At 35.2% G+C, this 21,641-nt stretch overlaps 2 protein-coding genes across 2 annotated transcripts in view; one reads left to right on the plus strand and one right to left on the minus strand.

Annotated features, from left to right (window-relative positions):
* Positions 1 to 19,787, minus strand: part of LOC123518584 (DNA polymerase alpha catalytic subunit-like) — a 20,412-nt gene extending 625 nt beyond the window's left edge. The window contains 30 exon segments of the mRNA XM_045279469.1: positions 1 to 5; positions 664 to 751; positions 1,318 to 1,434; positions 1,693 to 1,830; positions 2,132 to 2,239; positions 2,241 to 2,308; positions 2,465 to 2,636; positions 3,428 to 3,589; positions 5,938 to 6,040; positions 6,238 to 6,443; positions 6,791 to 6,930; positions 7,740 to 7,848; positions 8,438 to 8,584; positions 8,709 to 8,912; positions 8,997 to 9,121; positions 9,414 to 9,532; positions 9,756 to 9,937; positions 10,125 to 10,393; positions 10,884 to 11,085; positions 11,322 to 11,498; positions 11,708 to 11,896; positions 12,020 to 12,187; positions 12,410 to 12,545; positions 12,738 to 12,862; positions 16,412 to 16,498; positions 16,756 to 17,013; positions 17,206 to 17,399; positions 17,702 to 17,798; positions 18,724 to 18,833; positions 19,564 to 19,787. The exon segment at positions 1 to 5 is cut by the window's left edge and continues 625 nt beyond it. Coding sequence (XP_045135404.1) covers positions 1 to 5; positions 664 to 751; positions 1,318 to 1,434; positions 1,693 to 1,830; positions 2,132 to 2,239; positions 2,241 to 2,308; positions 2,465 to 2,636; positions 3,428 to 3,589; positions 5,938 to 6,040; positions 6,238 to 6,443; positions 6,791 to 6,930; positions 7,740 to 7,848; positions 8,438 to 8,584; positions 8,709 to 8,912; positions 8,997 to 9,121; positions 9,414 to 9,532; positions 9,756 to 9,937; positions 10,125 to 10,393; positions 10,884 to 11,085; positions 11,322 to 11,498; positions 11,708 to 11,896; positions 12,020 to 12,187; positions 12,410 to 12,545; positions 12,738 to 12,862; positions 16,412 to 16,498; positions 16,756 to 17,013; positions 17,206 to 17,399; positions 17,702 to 17,798; positions 18,724 to 18,833; positions 19,564 to 19,585 — 4,227 coding nt within the window. The 5' untranslated portion in view covers positions 19,586 to 19,787.
* A 133-nt stretch (positions 19,788 to 19,920) lies between these two features.
* The window catches only part of LOC123518585 (importin-5-like), a 31,819-nt gene continuing 30,098 nt past the window's right edge, over positions 19,921 to 21,641 (plus strand). Inside the window, exon 1 of the mRNA XM_045279470.1 lies at positions 19,921 to 20,073. Coding sequence (XP_045135405.1) covers positions 19,993 to 20,073 — 81 coding nt within the window. The 5' untranslated portion in view covers positions 19,921 to 19,992. The remainder of the gene's footprint in view (positions 20,074 to 21,641) is intronic.

Raw genomic sequence — 21,641 nt, forward strand, 5'->3', positions numbered from 1 at the left:
GATACCTGTAATGAAAATTGAATTAGTGGTTACAATTTTTTTTTTAAAGGAAAATATTAATAAATTATTTTCCCAAAGTTAAGTTCATCTAATTCTAAAGGAGTGTTATAAACTCATTCTTATTCAGAAAAAGAAAATGAGTTTTGCAATCACAACTAAAACAGCTGCAGCACTGAGGTTCTATGACATACTGACAATAATCAAAGACAGCAATCTCAATTCAAATTTCTTTCTTCATGAATCCTGATACACACACAAAATTCTCTGTATTATGCAAGTAGTAATTGTTGAAAGAACTTCGCTACTCTCATTCTCCAGATGATAACTTTGGTAGCTTTAAGTTATATCAATGGTGAGGTAACAGGAAGTACATAATCTACTTATTTAGGAAACTAAATTTTTAGCAAGTCATTTGAATATACTTTCATCCATGATAAGTGAAATGTTACCTTCAAATTACACTAAAAAATCTTATCAACTTGTACTAGTGAGCAAAGTGAGCAGTATTGCTGACATCCTTTATGGTTTTCTTCAACTAAAATTCAGTTAAATACACACTACCAACCTGGACCATGTCATTTGCCCATTATGCCATGAAAGGATCCTAAACTACTTGTATCATCAGGACTTCCCTGCTCATGACAAAAAACTGTGTACACTTACGTCCATCTTTGTTCTTCTGACATGCTTTTTGGAGGTCAAATACATAGCTATAAAAGCACAGCTGCTTGTAGAGCTGGGAGTCAGTGTACTGAAAGAGATGTAAATAATTAATAAATTGATTACTATTTCATTATCATACTTACAATGTATCTTAGTTCCTGAACCAGACAAAGGACTAGAGAGACCAGGCTTTATTTAAGTATTATATCAGAATCCTAATCTCTCACAAGGACTGACTCAGACAGTACATTGCAGAGTAACAACCAATCACCTCATGAAAGAGCAGCTGGGAAACAGAGGAATAATGTGACCATGGCAATCCAATTACAGGAGACTTAAGTTGTGTTTATACAACCAACATTGGGCATTCAGTGGTGAGCTAGGCTGAGACATGTTCCAAAATCAGAATTGGCAGTTTTCACAACAGCTGTCATGTCACATCACACCTCCATATCCTACTAGCACATAAGGAGAATGTAGCTGAGCATTTTTCCATTACTCATAACATGCATCAAAAGTATTAATACAAAAAAGGGATATGTATCAAGTGGACACAGGAAGGTTTATTCAATGAATCAGAATTTAAAAGAGATGTCACCTCACATTAGTCCATGCAAATATGGCAACATGAGACATCTACAAACAATTGCTCACCTCTTTATAAAGGACTCCTCTTTCACAAAGATTGCATATTGGGAAGCCTCTTAGGAACTGGAGAGGCACCCGTCGAGTCCTGTTTTCGCACCCAGGATCTTCACAAATAAGCCAACCCTGTGACAGAAAAGAGTGAAATATGTATTAGTTTCTGGCACAAAAATGAAGGATTGAGAAAAATCTTAGCATTTTCTAGTCACTTGTTCCTAAATTTCATTACTACCACTTGCAGCATCTTACCATTTACAAAATGAGCTCCATCTTTTTACTGGCTTGATTTCCACTGCCTCTCACTACTATCAACTAGTCTAGATAACCATCCCATCACATGACAATAAGTGCACAATTATAAGAATAATTTCACTCTGCACTCACACTGTAATATCTCTGGATGTGCTTCCGAATCTCCAGCCTCAACTTGTTGTGGATGGATGTGATGCTGGAGTGTATGGGAAAGCTGCACTTGGGATTGGGGCAACTTTGTAATGCCAATTCAAGACTTGAACTTGAACCCTGTTAAAATGGAAGGTTTTAAGTGAATAATATACAGATAATGCAACATAGTATACAATAACAGAAAACACAAAATTGAAAACATGGTATATACAGTAACAGCCACTGTCAATATCACTTTTATTATTTCATCTACATTTCATAAAAATAAACTTTACTTCAATACTAGCACTGAATGTAAAAACAGATAAATGTATACAAATAAATAACTAAAACAGAATCATGCTAAAAAGAAATTAAATGGTATGAAAATCAAAGTATCAAAGAATGGAAGAAATGTTTGTAAAAGTAAGTCTCTCACCACTCCTCGGAAAGGAGAATCCATTGTTATGACTGTGTCACATGATGGAGAGGGGCACTCAAATGAGAATCTTTCACACATACGGAAATATTCCTCATCTGAAATCTGTAGCAGAAACCAAGTCCTCTTCAGTTGAATTGTACTGCTTTGATACTTTGTACCCTGAGCTGTCTAAACCTGCAACACATCAGGAAACCATTCATTATTGTCAGAGAGGATAGGGAATGTTACAATCAGTCAAAGATACTAAAATGTTTCATAGGAACTACAAATGGTTTGTTAATAGTGATGCTAGTAATAAAAACAATTTCAAAACATGCATCTTCCACATACCTAAACAATCTGCAATTCTTCCAGCATCAGTTCCATCAATTGGATCACACAGTCGAGAAATCACTGGGTGAATTTGATTTGCCAGGTAAAATTTCTTGTCTATAGCAAGTGATTGTGATTTGAGCTCATCAACATGATAAGCTCTCTGGGTTGCAGGTGAGTCAGTGCCATCCTGTAAGTCAATACAGAATGTCAATAGTTTCATAATAATCAATGTTCAATGCATCTGTCTGAACCTGGGATTTACTACAATAGTATTCTAGTTCATGTCACTAGGGGACATGTAGCAGCTGTGACATCTGGTGGGTTAGATCTGTAAATTCCCCATTTATTTAGATTTTGCTACACACTAACAGCAATCAGTGTTTAATCTCCTACCTAAGCATTTAACAACCAAAGAGGCAAAGAACATCATACCACATCACTGGAAAAAAAAAAAAAAAAAAAAAAAAAAAAAAAAGGCTGTATTTCATATATATATATATATATATATATATATATATATATATATATATATATATATATATATATATATATATATATATATATATATATATATATATATATATATATATATATATATATATATATATATATATATATATATATATATATATATATATATATATATATATATATATATATATATATATATATATATATATATATATATATATATATATATATATATATATATATATAAAAAACTTAAGTTGTTTATCATATATATATATATATATATATATATATATATATATATATATATATATATATATATATATATATATATATACTCACCCATTAATTAATTGACTAAGCTCAAAGTATCTTTACCTTTTTCAAAACAACTTTTGCATTCCTGACAGTAAACATCAAGCACACACACCAGCTCCCTCTTATAAAACAAAACTACTAATCACAGCTCATTGTTCCATAAACATCTCAGAAAATGAAGACACTCACGTCACAGATGACATAGGAGACAGTGTCTCCCTGACGCAGTGACTTGCCTCCATGTGCATTCACTCGCAGTGCAACCTGCACGTGAGGGAGACTCTTCACATCTGGATAGTCTTCAGGCCTCTTGGTCAGAGTCTTGGTGATAGCAAGTTTCTCTAGACCAATCTACAAAAAGAATTATACAATACATGACAGTAACAAATTTCATACAATTTCAAAGTCTATCTACTGTATATTGCGGCTTATACGTCAATCTGGCACATTAGTCAACTTCTATAATTTGACTCCAAAATGCTGTACTACAGATAAGTTGAACCCCCTTAGACTATTACTTAGCCTTGCCCAATATCAGCCTGAGTTACTAAGTACTGGGTTGTAAATTGTTGTAAATTAAGTTTTATCTACAATAAAATAAATAAAACAATTCAAACAGATTGAGAACACCATCGATTTCAAGCATTTCAACAAAAACAAGCAGTCAGTCTTTTACTTTTCTTTGTACTCATCTGTTTTACCACTATATTGGTCCTGCTTCAAATGTTGGTACAAAAGAAACAAAAATAACTGCAACTCATAGGGACTACACATACTCCCAAAAGGAATATGTTCAAGGGTGATGTGAACATTTCATAGGCAAAGGACTCAGGGAGGCCAGATAGGACTCCTGACTCAGGAAGACGGCCTCTTCCTCCGGCATGCTGTGCAGGGGACTGATACTCTGTAGTAAGTAGGAACAACAGTGTACCTAAAGAAATACTGTAGTTTATAACTATAGAATATTTATTGATATAAAAACTAAAAACATAATACCTCAAATAATCTAAAATATTTAAGAACACAAAATGTTATTTAAAATTTTGCACCAAAACAGTTGTTCAAATAGATTGCTCGTCACTAGGTGGCAGCACTGAACAGTCAATCATGATAATTTCATTATGAGATAATCATGTTTTTAGCTTTTGTAACAATAAAATATTCTATAATAACAAATTATGGTATTGTGTAAGTACGTTGTTGTTCCTACTTACTACAGAGTGTCATTATGTGCAGTTCTCATGAGTAGTAGTTTCTGTTTTTTACCATGTCTTACTAGAATAACATGTGTAAATGCAGCCCTTAGACCAAGTTAAGTGACAGTTTTCTGGTATCCCAATGTTACTGGTGCAAATATATTCAAAGATTGCTATTTTATATCTACCCTATAAGTCGACCATAAATAAAACAACTTATAGGCTGCAATATATGGCATCTATAAATACAGTACAGGCAACCCCCGTTTAACGAAGGTTCACACAACGAAATTTCGCTACAACGAAGGTTTCATTTTACTACCATCTGCTCATTTAACGAATACCAAACTCGCTTTAACGAAGTTTTATCCAGGTAATTTTTCCAAGTTTGAAAGCCCTGCCGTATTACGCAAGCCGACAAGCTTTTGAATACACTAGCAGCCGCAAATACTAAGGCCTGCCTCAGGAGAAATCCTGGGACACCTGTAGAATCACGATCAAGATCAAGATCAAGTCTCTCGTGGACAACACGCACCACTCACTCCCATAACAGCGTCAGCAGCAGCTTGTCTTCACTCGCTCAACTTCACACCAAAACTCTTTGCAATATGGCCTAGCATTCCTAAGAAGACCAGGAAGTCTCTTACTCTCGAAGTGAAGCTGGATATTATTCACAGACATGAGAGAGGCGAAAAAACTATAGCACTGCTGGCCACCATCTTGACTCCATCTACTGTCTCTACTATTTTTAAGTCAGCAGACTATTAAGAAGGCTGGTGAGACTGTATCTTCCTTGCAAGCTAAAAGAACCACCTGAACTCGTGACTCTACAATTGATAAAATGGAAAGCCTTGTGGAAATGTGGTACATAAGTTTTGAATGCAGTACAATGATGCGCCCTATGTTTACATTCCACAGGTTGCCGATTAGTGTCTTTCCCGTTTCACTCTCCCTCCCTTCATAAATTTAAGATCATCAACATTATAAAGCTACATACATACATACATTAGTGTACATTATAATGACTTAAATTAAATTTAACTGCCTAAATGTTAAACTTCAGCTTACTCTCAGTGGAAGTTTAAGTCAGGGGTTAAACTTGTTATAATCGGTTCGCTTAACGAAGTGTTTTTCAGGAACATAATCCCTTCGTTAAACGGGGGTTGCCTGTACATTGAATGCCGATATCCCTCAAGGAGAGTAGAAAATATTTCTACCATGCTACACAGCAAGAATACAACAATTAGCTTGGATGCCTCTGCCTGACCAGATTCCACTATCAGCTATGTGTAAGGCACACCAACCAGTTCCACAATAGTAGTATATATACATAATAACAACAAGTAAAAGCAAAATATAGACACTGCATTCTAAAGAACTTTGATTTAGTATTTAGGAACAGTTACTTTCAGTGAATAATCTTACTACCAAACTGCAAGCAGAACAACTAAAGTAATACATATATCATAAAGGTATTAGTATGTAATACATGCATGTACTTGCCTTGCCAGCCTCTAGATCATCTTTCACTTTTGTGAGATGTGAATGTATGTTTTCAATGCGTTCTTCTGGTCCTTGATCAGAAAGAATCTGACCAACAATATGCCTAAAATTAAAAATCAATAATGTCAAGCACATATTTATATTATAGATTTCTGCATTTCAATTCTATAGTCTATAATCACAACAGACAAACAGATGTTCACAAAATAGTGATCACATTCATAGTTATTTTCATTGAGCAACACCAACTTGCTTAAAGTAAGGAAAAAAAAAAAAACAAGACAACAATTTATGACTTACTTGCCACAATCCGAGGCAAGCTGTGACCAATCTCTCCGCACAATATCTAGACCTTTAAGTTCCTGCTCTTCTCTCAGTTGTCCATTCGGTAATTTAGTGACTGTTAAGGCAGCATATTTCTTCTTCTTCAACAGTAACATGTACTTATACACTCCATCTATATCAAGCTCAAGTAATTTGTACAACTTGTTGACTTCAGATTTGACCTGCAAATTACAAGTTATGTTCTTGCTCATTGTTGGACATATTCTGCAAAAAGTAATAAATTAAATTTGTCCAAAGCAAAATACAGAGAAACCTCAGTAGCCTGGCTTCCATTTACTGGATTCCTGAAAGGATAGTATGTCAGTAGTGCTAAGGTTACTTTCATAAAAGTTTCTATTGCCCGGTTTAAGAAATATGGTTGGTTTAACACATGAATTTTTACAATTAATAATTCATTACATCAGGATTTACCTCTACATTTATTATTGCAATTCATCAAATGAAAACCGCCAATTCTCATATATGCATAATGTGTGGATTAAACTGCAAACATCAAAGGCTTACATACTTTATGACCCATTTTAAAAACTTCTTCATATTCTCTGCAATTTGTGTTAATCATCAGAGAGTCTGTATCTCCATAGATGACATCCAAGTTCATCCTCAGAACAAGTTCACGTGTCTGCATAAGAATTTCTCGACCTTTTCCTGAAATGAACCACAGTTTAAATCAATATGACCTAAACATGAGCATCTACTTAATATTACTAATAACCACCTGCATTGCTATCATGAAAAGCCCCACTTCCTGGTCATAAAGGAAGAAAATTTTAGAAAACTGGTCACGTATGTTCAGGTGCTACTCGCACACTGACAAATACTGCACTGGTTCAATTTTCTAAAATCCTAGTCTGATCTCTTAAAGAAAATGCTGCATGATCATTATTTCTGGTTAAGCTATACATTGCACTAGCATTATTCTTACTATATTAGTAGAATGCAGCATCACTTACAATCTAAGTAAACAGAGAAAAATAAATCGATGATTATGGCATTACAGAAAACCCACAACATAATGGATCTCAACATATTGGATATCAGACAAAACGGACTAAAACCTCTGACCGGACAAACTATCGCTATAATGGATTTTCATCCATTACAGCAAGGGCATCGTCTCATAACATGCTTTCGCAGGAACTCCACGTGACATGCCGCAGGACGTGGAGTTCCTGAGGGTATAACTGCCGGACAAACTTTGTGATATAACAGATATGTCCGGTATTTCCATCGGATATAATGGATCCTCGGTTATGATGGATCTTTGGATATAACGACAGACCCTTGTCCCCATATTGTTTGTTATATCAAGGGTTTACAGTAATTCTAAAGGTGGACATAGCATCATGGTTCATACTTTAACTTAACACTAACATTACTCATTGTAAACAGCAAAGCATTATTTATCTTTCAAGTGGATGCTGAACAATTGTCTCTGGGCAACTAGGCTCACTCACCTGTAACTAAAGCTGCCAGGTGGGGCCCATAGAAGCGGGAGTGGGAGAAGCCAAGACATCCGTACATGCTGTTAGCAGTGAGCTTCAATGCCTTCTGACGTATGTCATACTGCAGGGAAGATGGTGTGGTAAAAACAGGTACATATGTGTGACTAGAAAGATTGATTACTTTTTAATTAATTAATTAATTAAATTTATCTATTTACTTTTACATCTTATTCTTTTGTAGCGTGTTGATCAGTGGTTACCAACATGTGGTACACGGAGTGGTATGTGAAGGCCTTTCAGGTGGTACATGAGCACTTTTGGGATCGTATGTGATTTTCAGTTAAATTAAAATTCATTAATTTCTCAGAAAAATTATCATTGCCTTACACAAGATAATCTGGCATTGATCAGCTGGTAGAGAAGAAATTAAATTGAGTTGTGTTCCTTGTTATTAGTTCATTTTATGTGTTCTACTTGTGAATAAATTGATATTTGCTGGACTTGAGTCCCTGTATACCAGGTGGTATGCAGGGACTGTGCAGAACCTCCAAATGGTAATTGCTCAAGAAAAGTTTGGAAACATTGGTGTAGATTATGATGAAATACACATCTATATGCTTACTATATGCATTATTCAATCCTGTGCAATACAATTCAGTACATCAGTTACTTCATCCCTTTTTTTCCATATTGAAAAGATTATATCACACCTGTAGCTTCAAGTCATTAGATATGTCCTGCTGCTTCATCAAATTCTTCACTTGCTTTCTGCTTTCTACCAGTTTCCGAATCTCTGTTGGCAAAACACCAGCCTCAAGCTCCTGGTCAGGCAGTGCTGGCAGTGACTCCCCATCACCCTGGATGTGGAAGAGAAATTTGGGATTAAAAAATAAATAAACAAATAAATAAATATATAAATAAGACAAAAGTCATGCAATAATCCATATAATACAAGTCCAAGACCAAGTCATTTCTCATTACCATTACAGACTTCCAATCAATGGTAGTGAAGCATATGTTATATTCCTGAATGATACTCGGGTAGAGGGAGTTGAAATCCATCAACAGGATATATTTGTCATAGAATCCAATCTTTGGTTCCAGCACCAGGCCTCCAGTGTAAGCTGGCTTCCGGCGGCCCTTGCCGCCGTGTTCCTCTGGATCATCATTTTCTTTAGACGAGACCTGAGGGAACAACAATGCCTTAGCCTCATATCCAAGAGAAAGTCATGATTGAAGTCATAATGAATGAGCAACTATTCAACAAACCTTCTGTGCTGATTTGCCATAGCTTTTATCAGGCACAATGAAATCTCTCTCAGTGAATGCATGAAGCAAGAGGTACTCATTCCTTTCTGAGCGACCTCCTAGAAGAGTGCGAGACATCACGTTTCCTGTAAAAAGTGACATAATTACGATAATATCTCTACAGGGTTTGTTTCTCATATTCTCATGGAAGCAGTATCCAAAGAATCCAAGGAAATGCAGCCCATAAATAATCCTTTAATTTTTTGTCCCATTTCCATTAATTTTCTTAAATTCATTTCTTATCTACCATGCTCAAAAGGAGCACTTCCTGTCATTTGTAATCATTATTAGAAATGACTGCTCATTTGTCTACATACTAGGCAAACACTACTGAGAAGAGGGAAACCAATACATGGCATATATGACAACAAAACTCACCAGCAATACTTGTTATTTGAAGAGCCAGAGGAAGAACATTCAGTTCACACATAAGGCGCAAAATATATAGTGTGTCTTGCATGGTTAGTGAAAAAAGCTGAAACAGAGATGCAGATGATCTGAAATTAAAAAGGACAATTTTACTAACAATTGTGAATTATATATAGTACAGCAGAGCTTCAATATAACAAACCTTAATATTGGATACAACAATAATCCTCTCTAGTACACTGTTTCACTTTCCAGTGAACTAACAAACAACTGCCTTATGTTGATGTCATGAACACTGACTGTAATATATTGAAGTCTGAAGAGGAAAGAAAATTTATCGAATGTACTTACTCATACATGTCTTTCACCTCTTTTTTAGTGAGGGTCTTGAGCTGTGCCTCAGGTACACGCAAGACCTTATTGATGAGAGGGGCCAACTCATAGCTTTTAGCTTGGATGAGTTCCTTGGCAGATATTTTCACATCACACAAGAGGCGTCCACACATGGCAGTTTTTTCTTCATATCCCTTTCCCTGGTTAAAAAATATAAAATGTGATAAATATAACATATATGTACTGTTAAAAATACCATTAGCAAACTAAAAAAAATTCACACTAAGAAGACATATCTTACTTTATACACAGAGTAGGGTATCAAATATGCTAATCAATTTCAAAAATACTTTACACTAATTCTATGAAAAAGGCAATCATACTTACTGTAGTTTTGAGCTTGTGTGTTCTCCTTAACCTTCCAAGGCGAGACCAATGAGGGATGTTCTCCTTCTTTATCCTGTCAAGAAGTACAGGAAGATCAAAGCCAAGAATGTCATGTCCAACAACAACATCTGGATCTATCTTGTGCATCTTAGCCAAAAAGAAACACAAGAGTGCTCTTTCACTCTGACTTTTTTCAATCTTCATCTGGTTATGTTCAAGTGCATCTTTCAGATCCCAAGGCCAAGGAACATCTGAAGGGTGTGTCATTGCTGAAAAGAAAAAAACAAAAAATAAAAAATAAAAAATAAAATAAAATACAATAAAATAAAATAAATAAATAAATATTAATAATAAAAAATTACAAAAAAATCATCTATCAACCTCTGATGCTTAGTTTCAGCTTCTTACAGTAAAAATTTAATACATACATTACTGGTTTGTGCATGGACAAAGAACGAGTCATAGACTTCCTCTAGTACCAGGCCACAGACAAGTCATAATATCAAAGACATAATGTTCTCCTGAGTACTGCTTATAGAATTCAGCTAGTTGTTAATAGACAAGAGCACCATTGATGAAATGAGTTACATAGATACACACTGTAATGACCCTCTCTTATCTTTTTTACCATATTTTGTGCCATTGGCTGGCTTCCTTTCCACAAAAATATACTAGTAAAATAAAAATGGAATAAGAAGTTCTTGGGGAGAATAATCAATAAGAAAGACAAAAAAATCCACAAAACAAATACAAACTCACCACAGAAGTGTGTCTGGAATGGAGGCTGAGGTGCAGCCTTATTTATAGGAAATTCATGATGGATGAGACAAGAAATCATGCAGATTTCATTCTCTGATGTCTTTGGCTTCAGTGTTGTTTGCACCCTAACAGTCATCACCACCAAGGGAGGAACAGCCAAGCCAGACACAGGAATTACATACTCAGGCTTCAGGGCCACAGCCTGCACAGATGGGTATTATCAATATGCTGTAAGAGGTGGTAGCAAGTGGCAATCCAGATATGGCACCTTAAATTGTATAGCCTGCATCATGTTTTAATTTTTATTGCTCAGCCCCATATGCAAACTAAGATATGGATGTAATCAGTTACAGATTCTTCTTTGTTGAATATTTAATTTGTTATTCTGTCTATGCCTGATAATGATAGTGTTCATTAATCACAATATAAGTTCATCACCTCAATCCTGCACCATGAAACAGCAGGGGAAGAGAGCTGAGGCAGAGTGACATCCAGCCATCCAGGACCTTTGATCTGCCTCTCCAATAGGAACAACTCTAAGGAGGAAGTATTGGTTCCAAACACATGGCTGAAAGTCTGGCCACAAAGATCACTTGGAAGAGCTGGATACTCAGCCTGTTGAGATAGGGCTTTTTTGTAAACCACTGAAAGGTCAAAGCTTGTTTATTCCCATTCAGAAGCACAAGACAACCCAAGATAATGTAAAGCATAAAAAAGCAAGAATAAAATAAAATTAAAGAAAAACAAATAAATAAATAAATATAAATAAATAAAATAAATACAAAAATGTCATTAGCTTCTTGTACACTGGAATGAAAACTTACCGAGTAGCAGATCTCCAAGTAATCAGATTCCATAGGGACCTCTGGCTTGCCAAAGGCATACTTTTTAGTGATTTTCCTGGTCTTAAATTGCTGAATGTTAAACTTGTTGGAGACTGAGTCATTGAATTCTCTATAAACATTAATAATATCAACATTTCCATCCTCTTCCTTTGTGACCAAATCAATTTTCTGAAATCAAACCACATTTTTTTTATATAAATGATAATCAAATAAGCAATTATATATTAAGACAAAAATTGGTACACATTTTTCATTCTCAAAACTTCAAGTCTTCTCTGCCGTATAGCTCACCCTTTTACGAGGCAACAAGTAAATCTTTCGTTCTATGTTCTTAATAGCCACACAACAGCTGGCATACGTCTTGGCTGCTTCCACCCACACCTTTCCTAATAGGAAAATCATTCCTTTGCCTTGATTGAAGGAGTCTTCATATGCATCAAACCAATAAAATCTGAACACCTGTTGAATAGAACAATCAAATAATTATCTACATTGAACTAATTCATTAAAATAAAGGCAAAATCATGTGAAACCTCTTCTCTAATGTCTAGTGCTAGTTATTCACTTAAGTAAGCTATACAGCATTTTTTTTTTTTTTTCAAAGCTTACAGAGTATGCAAGACTAGACAAAATAAAACCACTTTGCACAAATATAATAAGGACATTACACATCACACACACCTGATTTCCATCACTGTTGGTTGTCAGAGGCAGCTGAGATGAGTCAATGTGAATGTCCTTGACTCCTGGATGGTTCATCAGCTCTCCTTTAATAGTCTCCCATCCACTTGTGAGGAGACTGTCATCAATCTCTTCCCTAAAGCAATGAAGAAATGTATATTAATGCAATGACCTTTTCCCTATTTGGTCTTCAATCAGTACCTCCTCAACCTTGAATGGAAGAAATGTAATGATAAATGTAATCGAGAGACATCACGAAATTCATTCACTAATAACAAGGCAGACTGTACAAACAAACTCTTATATCATAAAGATCATTTGTACTTACTTGACCATATATCCCTTATTGGAATTAACTTTAATGGATTGCTGATTTGGTGTTTCATCCTGAGCAAGTTCATCCTTTTTCCAGTCTTCCAGTTCATCATCATCATCATCAATCAATGCTTGCATCTAAAATAATCATTATGACATGAATATAGCATAATCATTACATGAATGGATAAGTACTTATCATTTTGCAATTAAGCCGAGCAACACAACAATTCAGACAATGGTTTACATATTAATGAGATATCAATAAGTTACTACAAGCTGTGAAAAAATCTCAAGTTTTGCTATCAATCCCTTCCTAGCAGCAAGGTAGATGAGTGTGCTAATAAAAAATTGTCTATATAGACTTTACTGACTTTCACCCATACATCTATATATAGTTTCCCAGCAAATGGGCATTCCAGATTGACACACACACACACTATATATATATATATATATATATATATATATATATATATATATATATATATATATATATATATATATATATATATATATATATAGTGGAGACTCAATACTCGAACGTCTAAATACTCGAACTTTTCAATACTCGAACGCAAAAGTTTGATTTAACACTCGAAAAAATACCTTATAGCCGAACGTCCACACACATGGTTGTAAACAAAGGCTCCCTGGCGTCCCTGTTCCCCCTCCGCCAGTTGTGGCTTGTGCTGCCGCAGTCATCGGAATGACTGATAGATTGATACATTTATTGTTGCATTCATAATGAAATACAACAAAGGAGGAGGATGGACCTTGCCACCTACCCTCTGGACAATGACTTAAGGTTAAACTATCAAAAATAGATAAATAGATAGTATACATAACAAGAATATAAGTACTTCAGTAAATAAATACAAATACTGCACACCTTATTGCATTTTTTTTTTTACGTAGGGAAGAGGGCCAGCCAAGGGCAAAAAAAAAAAAAAAAAAAAAAAAAAAAATTAAAGAAAAGGCCCACTTGAGTGCTGGCTCTCTAATAAGTGTAAAAGCATCAGCCAAAGTTGAGGAGCAAATGCCTCAATACCTCCCTCTTAAAAGAAGACAAGTCGTAGGAATTCGGAAATACAGATGCAGGGAGGGAGTTCCAGAGTTTACCAGTGAAAGGGATGAATGATTGAGAGTACTGGTTAACTCTTGCATTAGAGAGTTGGACAGAATAGGGATGAGAGGAAGAAGAAAGCCTTGTGCAGCGAGGCTGCAGGAGGAGGGGAGGCATGCAGTTAGCAAGATCAGTAGAACAGTTAGCATGAAAATAGCGATAAAAGATAGAAAGAGATGCAACATTTCGGCGGTGAGAAAGAGGCTGAAGACAGTTAGTCAGAGGAGGGGAGTTGATGAGACGAAGAGCTTTTGATTCCACCCTATCTAGTAAAACTGTGTGACTGGAACCCCCCCAAACATGCGAAGAGTACTCCATACAGGGACGGATAAGGCCCTTATACAGAGTAAGCAGTTGGAGGGGCGAGAAAACTGGCGGAGACGCCTCAGAACACCTAACTTCATAGAAGCTGTTTTAGCAAGAGATGAGATGTGAAGTTTCCAGTTAAGATTATGAGCAAAGGACAGACCGAGGATATTCATTGTGGAAGAGGGAGACAGTTGAGTGTCATTGAAGAAGAGGGATAGTTGTCTGGAAGGTTGTGTCGAGTTGATAGATGGAGGAATTGAGTTTTTGAGGCATTGAAAACTACTAGATTTTCTCTGCCCCAATCGGAAATCTTAGAAAGATCGGAAGTCAGGCGTTCTGTGGCATCCCTGCGTGATCTGTTGACTTCCTGAAGGGTTGGTCGTCTCTGAAAGGACGTGGAAAGATGTAGGGTGGTATCATCAGCGTAGGAGTGGATAGGGCAAGAAGTTTGGTTAAGAAGGTCATTAATGAATAATAGAAAGAGAGTGGGTGACACTGACAGGACAGAACCCTGAGGAACACCACTATGAATAGATTTAGAAGAACAGTGGCTGTCTACCTCAGCAGCAATAAAGCAAATTGAGGATATTCCCTGAGTATATCCCTGAGAGTGGTTGAGTCTAGAGATGGTCAATGAGGCTATACAAGTCTTGTTGACCTTGTGGCCAAAATTTAGCAATGAGAGGACATTCCATGATATAATGATTATATCTGTAGTTTTTTTCATTTATAAACTTGCATTAACACCAAAGGCTTATTAGTGGTGAAAATATCTGGTAATCAAACGGCCGTACATTTGGTTGTATATGTATAAAGCTGTCATCTCCCTTCTCACAGCCACCACTGTACCATTCTGATACCGTATTATTGGTAATACCGGTATTACGGTAATACCGATATGGCAATGCACATCCTTAGTCCTGTTACAAGCTTGAGAAAACAACATTCTTCTGCATTCTGTCGGTAGTTTTTCATTTAAAACTTACGATGGCACCAAAGAGGTTTACAAGTATTAGTGGTGAAAATAAGGAATCTGGTGAGAGTGCACAGGATCACTAGCCTTCACTTATGGTATGTACAAATCAAAATTGTAAAATTATGAACTTGAGGTTTTGCTAAGATTAGAACGAATTACCTGATTTACAGGTATCAACAGTCAAACCTTTTTAATACTCGAACAGCCATTTGGAACAAATTAAGTTTGAGTATTGAGTCTCCACTGTTTATATATATATATATATATATATATATATATATATATATATATATATATATATATATATATATACTGTGTCACAAAACTGAACAAAAACAATCAAATCTATATATAGACTCTGCTGCAAAACTGAACAATTGAATCTATATATAGGCATTACTTGTGTTTGATTGGTGATAATGTATGTTAGTATATTTATATGAATGTTTGGAGTTATTCACATCCAGAACTTATGACCTGGATGTAATTTACTTCTACTTTTCTTTGTATTTTTCACATGCATACCTGCTTTGTATCTATTCCTTTTTAGGCAATGGTGCCACCATGTGGTAAAGTTCTTTCTCCTTGACATGATAGACTAATAATAAAATAAAGTAGAAAGAATGCAAAAATTTATAATATTAGCTTATGTATGTAGCACATCCACCATCAAAAAAAGCACAAGCAGTGACCAGCCTTAGCAAGTGTTTGGGTATTTGAGATGCCAAATAATGATTATCTTATGAATTTTTTTATTTGTAAGAAATCATTTATATAATATATAGACCATGCTACAAATTAGTACGGTAAAATTTAAACAACAGACAATCCAACAAAAAGTCCCAATTTTGAAACCTATGTGTATATATATATATATATATATATATATATATATATATATATATATATATATATATATATATATATATATATATATATATATATATATATATATATATATATATATATATATATATATATATATATATATATATATATATATATATATATATATATATATATATATCCTCTGCCAGGAAGCAGTTAACAGTATGGTCAGTATGCATCTGGAGAGGAATGAAAATATAAAAAATTCTCTGTCTTTGAGGGAGTGAGGTATCAGGAGCATAGTTACCTATTAGCTAATGTATGTCAAGGTACAGAAATTTGTACTTTGAAATATAAATTTTTGTGAAACAATTACAAGTGGGATGAAGACAAAAAGGCAAATAACAAGCAAGAAAAGAGTAGTTCAGCCATAAATTTGCATACTTACATCATCACTGAAGTCTATTTCTGCAGGTGTATCACATTCTTCAATCTGTTGAGATGGATGTTCTTCAATCTCTAGATGTCTCTTTGCCTGAAAAAAAGAAGAAAAAAAAATAAATATATATAAAAAAAAAATAAAATAAATAAATAAATAAATAAAATAAATAAACAAATAAATAAATAACAAAACTAAAGAGAAAAAAGACACAATATTCCCAATCTATTTACTTCCTCTTGGAGAAAAAAAAAAAAAAAAAAAAAAAAAAAAAAAATGGACAACACCTAATCAAAATTGATGAATAACAATGTAGTTTATCAAATCTAAAATCAATGAAAAATAAAGCTTACTTTTGGAGAAGTATGACAAGCACTATTCTCTGGAGTTATGCTTCTTGGCTTCACTACTTTTGGATTGGTCTTAGATCGGATGGGTGTAGTAACAAGAGGTTTGGAGAAGGGATTCACATTCTTAGTTTGAGAGCCACTGCTGGGTTTGTGAGTCTTCTTAAAGATTTTGGTTGGAGGTGGGAGAATAGGGTTTTTCGGTTTGCCAAGATCTTGTAGAATATCACCCAAGATATCATCTTCATCAAGTCGAACCTGTGGCTAATGGTTATTGCATTCAATTATTAGAATTCAGTTCTGAAAAATATTAGTGCAATGCAAGTGCAAACTACCAAATTACATACTTTTTGCTACTGCTATATATATACATACATATTTTTAGTTTTTCGTCATAACACATACTATTCAGTTAATTTCTCTGCATAATGGCTTTTAGAAATTATGAAGACTTACTTCAATTTTCCTCTTAGTTGGTAAGTTCATTAACATTGTTTTAATGCTTCCTGAGCCATGATTGGCAGACACTGCTCCCTTTGTCTTTGCTTTCTGCTTCTTGTTATTTTTGTCTTTCTTAGATACAAAAAGGTCATCATCATCATTTTCTTCATCAAATATCTCTCTACCATCTTCTACATATCCGGAGCCATCTGAAGATAAACATCAATCATGTAATTTTTTACTTAATCAATCAGAAAACTAACCCTAAAAATAGTTAATATCAAAAGTATACACGTGCATATGTTTCAATGAATTTATATTTACCAACACTAGTTATACAAAATAATCTTATGGAAAAGGTAACTCAAGTGAGCTTTGATAACTCCTTGGAAAATTATGTAAATTCATACTGTCAACCATGCTGAGGTTAAGATTGGACAATATTTTTTGCTAAAATAATGATTTATCATTACAACACTATTCCTGTATCAATACATGGACAAACTCTTACCATCATCAACAATCCAGTCATCCTCCAGGCGACCTTGCCGCCTCTTAGAATACTCCCTTTCATCTACTTCTTCATACACATTGTCTATGTTTGAAACCTATAAATTAGACACATTAAAAACACAGAAATTTTTATATCACATTTAAGGCTGATTTGAAACTAGTAGTGTTTTACAACACCAACACAACAGAGAGAAACAACAGAAAATTTTGCAAAATACATACCCAATAAATTGATTACATTAACCTTATCAGCAAAATATGATAATCAATAACTGACAGTAAAACTATCATCAATAATGCATGAGTCAACAAATACAAAGTTCTGACACTTTTGATATTGTAAGTAAAAAGTTGATAAATCATAAGTAATCATTATTTTTATCTTTATCTTAGAAAACTTGGAAAAATCTTTGAAATCGAAGTTTATCCTGTCTTTTCAATAAAGACAAATGCTGTTTTATGTAAAATAACTAAATCTGATACTTCAAAATGCTCATGTTCCAAAAACTAAAATGATTGATTATTGCTAGTTTGGAACCAAAAAAGTGTCATGGATACCAATGAATCGATAATGGAGGAAAAGTAACCATCAGAATAAGCATGTTACTTTTCAAAATACAGCCAAGTAAAGTGCAGTTCCCTCAATGACTGCCACATACAAGTATGGAGTGGCCAAGAGCAAAAAATAAAAGATAAATATATAAACATAATATGTACATATTATAGCTTATTCTTATTTGAGTGATGATGGTCTCATTACTTACACTGACCTTCACATATTTTTGTATGAATGTATGCTCAGAAAACTTCATATCTGTCTTCAATTTGTTCTTAAGTCCCAATCACCCAGCCCACTTCGAATACTGAGCAACAAGCAACATTCTTAGCTTATTTGTTAACCTACTAAAGTACTGATGACGAGGTCGCTGTGCGACTGATACAGGATAACCTAGATGGGCCCTGGTGGCCCTTTGTTATCCTATTATTTATGTTATATGTTACATTATGGAGATATCTTACCTCATATTTATTTTTTGAGCCCTTAAGCCCTTTGAGCCGCTGGAGGGCTGCAAGTCGTCCATGCTTATCCTTGACAGTCCTTCGTGATCTAGAGGTCGCCAAGCTCTCCACTGAGTTTGTAAAGTAATAAAGGAGAAAAGATGAAATACAAAAAGGAAGCTTTAGGCAAAAATAACAAATCAATAAGGGTTAACTGGGTAAATTTGCAGTTTTAATCAATATTCCCTCTCAACCCACACACGACATTCTAACCATACATTTTGTAATCTAACTCGACACCATCAATATGGTAAACTATCCTAACATGGCATTAAGTAACCTTTTAGTGGGGTTTCGCCTTCCTAAGATGTCCCCATATGGTAATGTTTTTAATTTCTGACAAGGAATAATGGAGTTTGAAATGCTCCTGTGTGATATACAGCTATCCTGTGAAGAAATTTTGTATTGTAGGATATATTGTTTGAAACCATAAAACTGTCAATTGCATGTACGAATATTCCTAAATTAATCATGAATGCTACCGAGAACGTACCTTGGGGTCCTTAATAGTAAATGACCACCTGTCTTCCTATTGAAACCTTCCCTGCTTGTTTGTTCAAACCCTCTACTTAGCTGAGTACATTGGCAAGGACAAAAAAACATATTTTATGTTTACACTCTCTTATCCCTTAATATCACAAACACAAGACCATCACAGTCAGTCTAAAAGCTAATCTACGGATGAGGATAATGCGTGGCCTCCTCCAGCATTCTTCTGTGAAACCCTCATTTCACCATTATTGGATCCCTTGAAATCCAACATATCTACCTAACACAGCTATTTACTTATCAGTAGTTTACCTGAGTCGTCTTCGGCATTCATACTTCACTGCCTTCAGTAATGTACACGGCAACAATTTCGCGGGAAAATCGTATCCTCACAAACAACAACAACAATCCGAGGCGTGATCGTCGTGGTGGCACGGCGCGGCCCGTACGGACACATTTCAGTCTCGGATGCTTTTCTTTAAACGAAAACGCGGGAAACTGAATTGCAGTTCAGTGGCATGATCTTCTAAAAGAACCCCACCTCGCCACCACCATTCACTCCAAGATCATTGTTTCACTTTGGAGCCTTCATTATAATCCATTGTATCTACTTGTATGAAATATCTTATCGTAATTTGACAAAATTTTAGCGGTGGATATAATAGTCCAGCATGTGCGGGTGTTGCGTGATCGAAGAATAACATTGGAACTTAATCATATGTGTTGCGGTGTCCGGCGAAGATGGCGGGGGATCAGGAGCAATTTCAGCAACTATTAACAGGATTACTAAATGTAGATAACAAAGTTCGACAGCAGGCTGAGGTAAGTGTCATATGAGCCGTGTGCCGAGCCCCGCCTAGGCTAAAGACTGGTGTATGGCGAGCATGAGGGCGAAGTGGGTCGTGTGAGAGCCAACGTGGTGCAGGTTTCCCTCGGTAGAAACTGAATAACACTTGCTGGAACTTACGGGGTTACTGGGGATCATTTCGTTCAGCTTTTGTCATGCAGATCTTACGCGACGCATAGGCCAATTTGCCTTACATCACTAGAGTGTGTCGCTGCGGCATGGGGGGCCTTGGAAGGGTGGTATTGGTGGAGGTGACAATAACACCCCGTTCTGCGTGGTGAGATCACATGGACTTCCTGGTATTACATGTGTCCTGCTAGGACTGGCTGCCTTATGCTGCCACACACCAGTCAACATTTCTGCGTTGGTGCGTACGTTTTAGCGACCCTACTAGGAGCTTTGGTCAAGGTTTATCCATCTGTGGCACGTCAGTAAGGTGTATTGTTTAGCAAGTGCCCCGCTGGTGTAGTGTCCCCCACGCATAGTGTTGTCAGGATTGAAGTGCATTTACTGTGATTTTCTTCATAATTTGATTTTTTGGGGAGATAACAATTCTAGTTTTAAACGTACTATAGGAACTGTAGGTTATGAGAACCATGTGCAGGAGACATATTCCTAAAGGTCTTAGTATGAAAAATATTAAAGGATTTAATGAATAAAAGAAATATGTTTACTGTAGATGTAGTCCTTTATCAGTTTGACACTGAGTGACGTCACCACATTGACAAGATATCATATGTTATCTAATGTCTTGATAGTATTGTGGACTATCAGTAAATGTTTCAAAACGGATTGGTAAGGCATACACACCATCTGTTGATAAAAAAAAAAAAAGGAACCACTTGTCCAAAGTTATACAGAGCTGTAGGGAATGCTGCAGTTTCATGATATTTATCGAATAATTGTCTAGTTATCAGGGGTAGCGATTGATTTTCATGCTCAAGGGAGTAAATTTATCCATGACAGGGACATTGAACCACATGGTAACCACAAGGGTGAATGATATGTTTTCTTTGCATGTTTTCAGATTTCTTTTGTGTTGACATCAGCAAGTTGATTTAAGTTGTTAAGGGAAATGTTACTAGAGAAATTGTAAAGAGGATAAGACTTTCCATAATGTTTTATATAGTTGGAAATTGTCATGACTAGAGTATTCAAGAATAATTAATAGTTTGATGTACAGTACTGTAGATGTGGATATTATGGAAATTTATGACAGTTCGTAATTTTGAAAATGTTTTCACAGTTTTGGCTGAGTTTGGTTGCTTTATAGCAAGGATGCTGGACCAAATTTTCATGGATTCAACAATTGCGGTGTCATTCCTACACAATACTCATAAAAATAATCAGATGTATTGTTCATTATTGATCAGTCATGTAAAAAGCGATAATCTGTTGCAAGACTTGTTTGTTAACAAAATCTCTTCCACAGATGGTATACTCCAGTACTAATTTTCAGCAGAATTATATTAATATTTCCTTGACTAAATTGGAATGTTGTTACGAATTAAATGGAATGTAGCGGAAACGTAATGCATTCACA

This window comes from Portunus trituberculatus, chromosome 44 (genome assembly GCF_017591435.1).
Source record: "Portunus trituberculatus isolate SZX2019 chromosome 44, ASM1759143v1, whole genome shotgun sequence".
NCBI lineage: Eukaryota > Metazoa > Arthropoda > Malacostraca > Decapoda > Portunidae > Portunus > Portunus trituberculatus.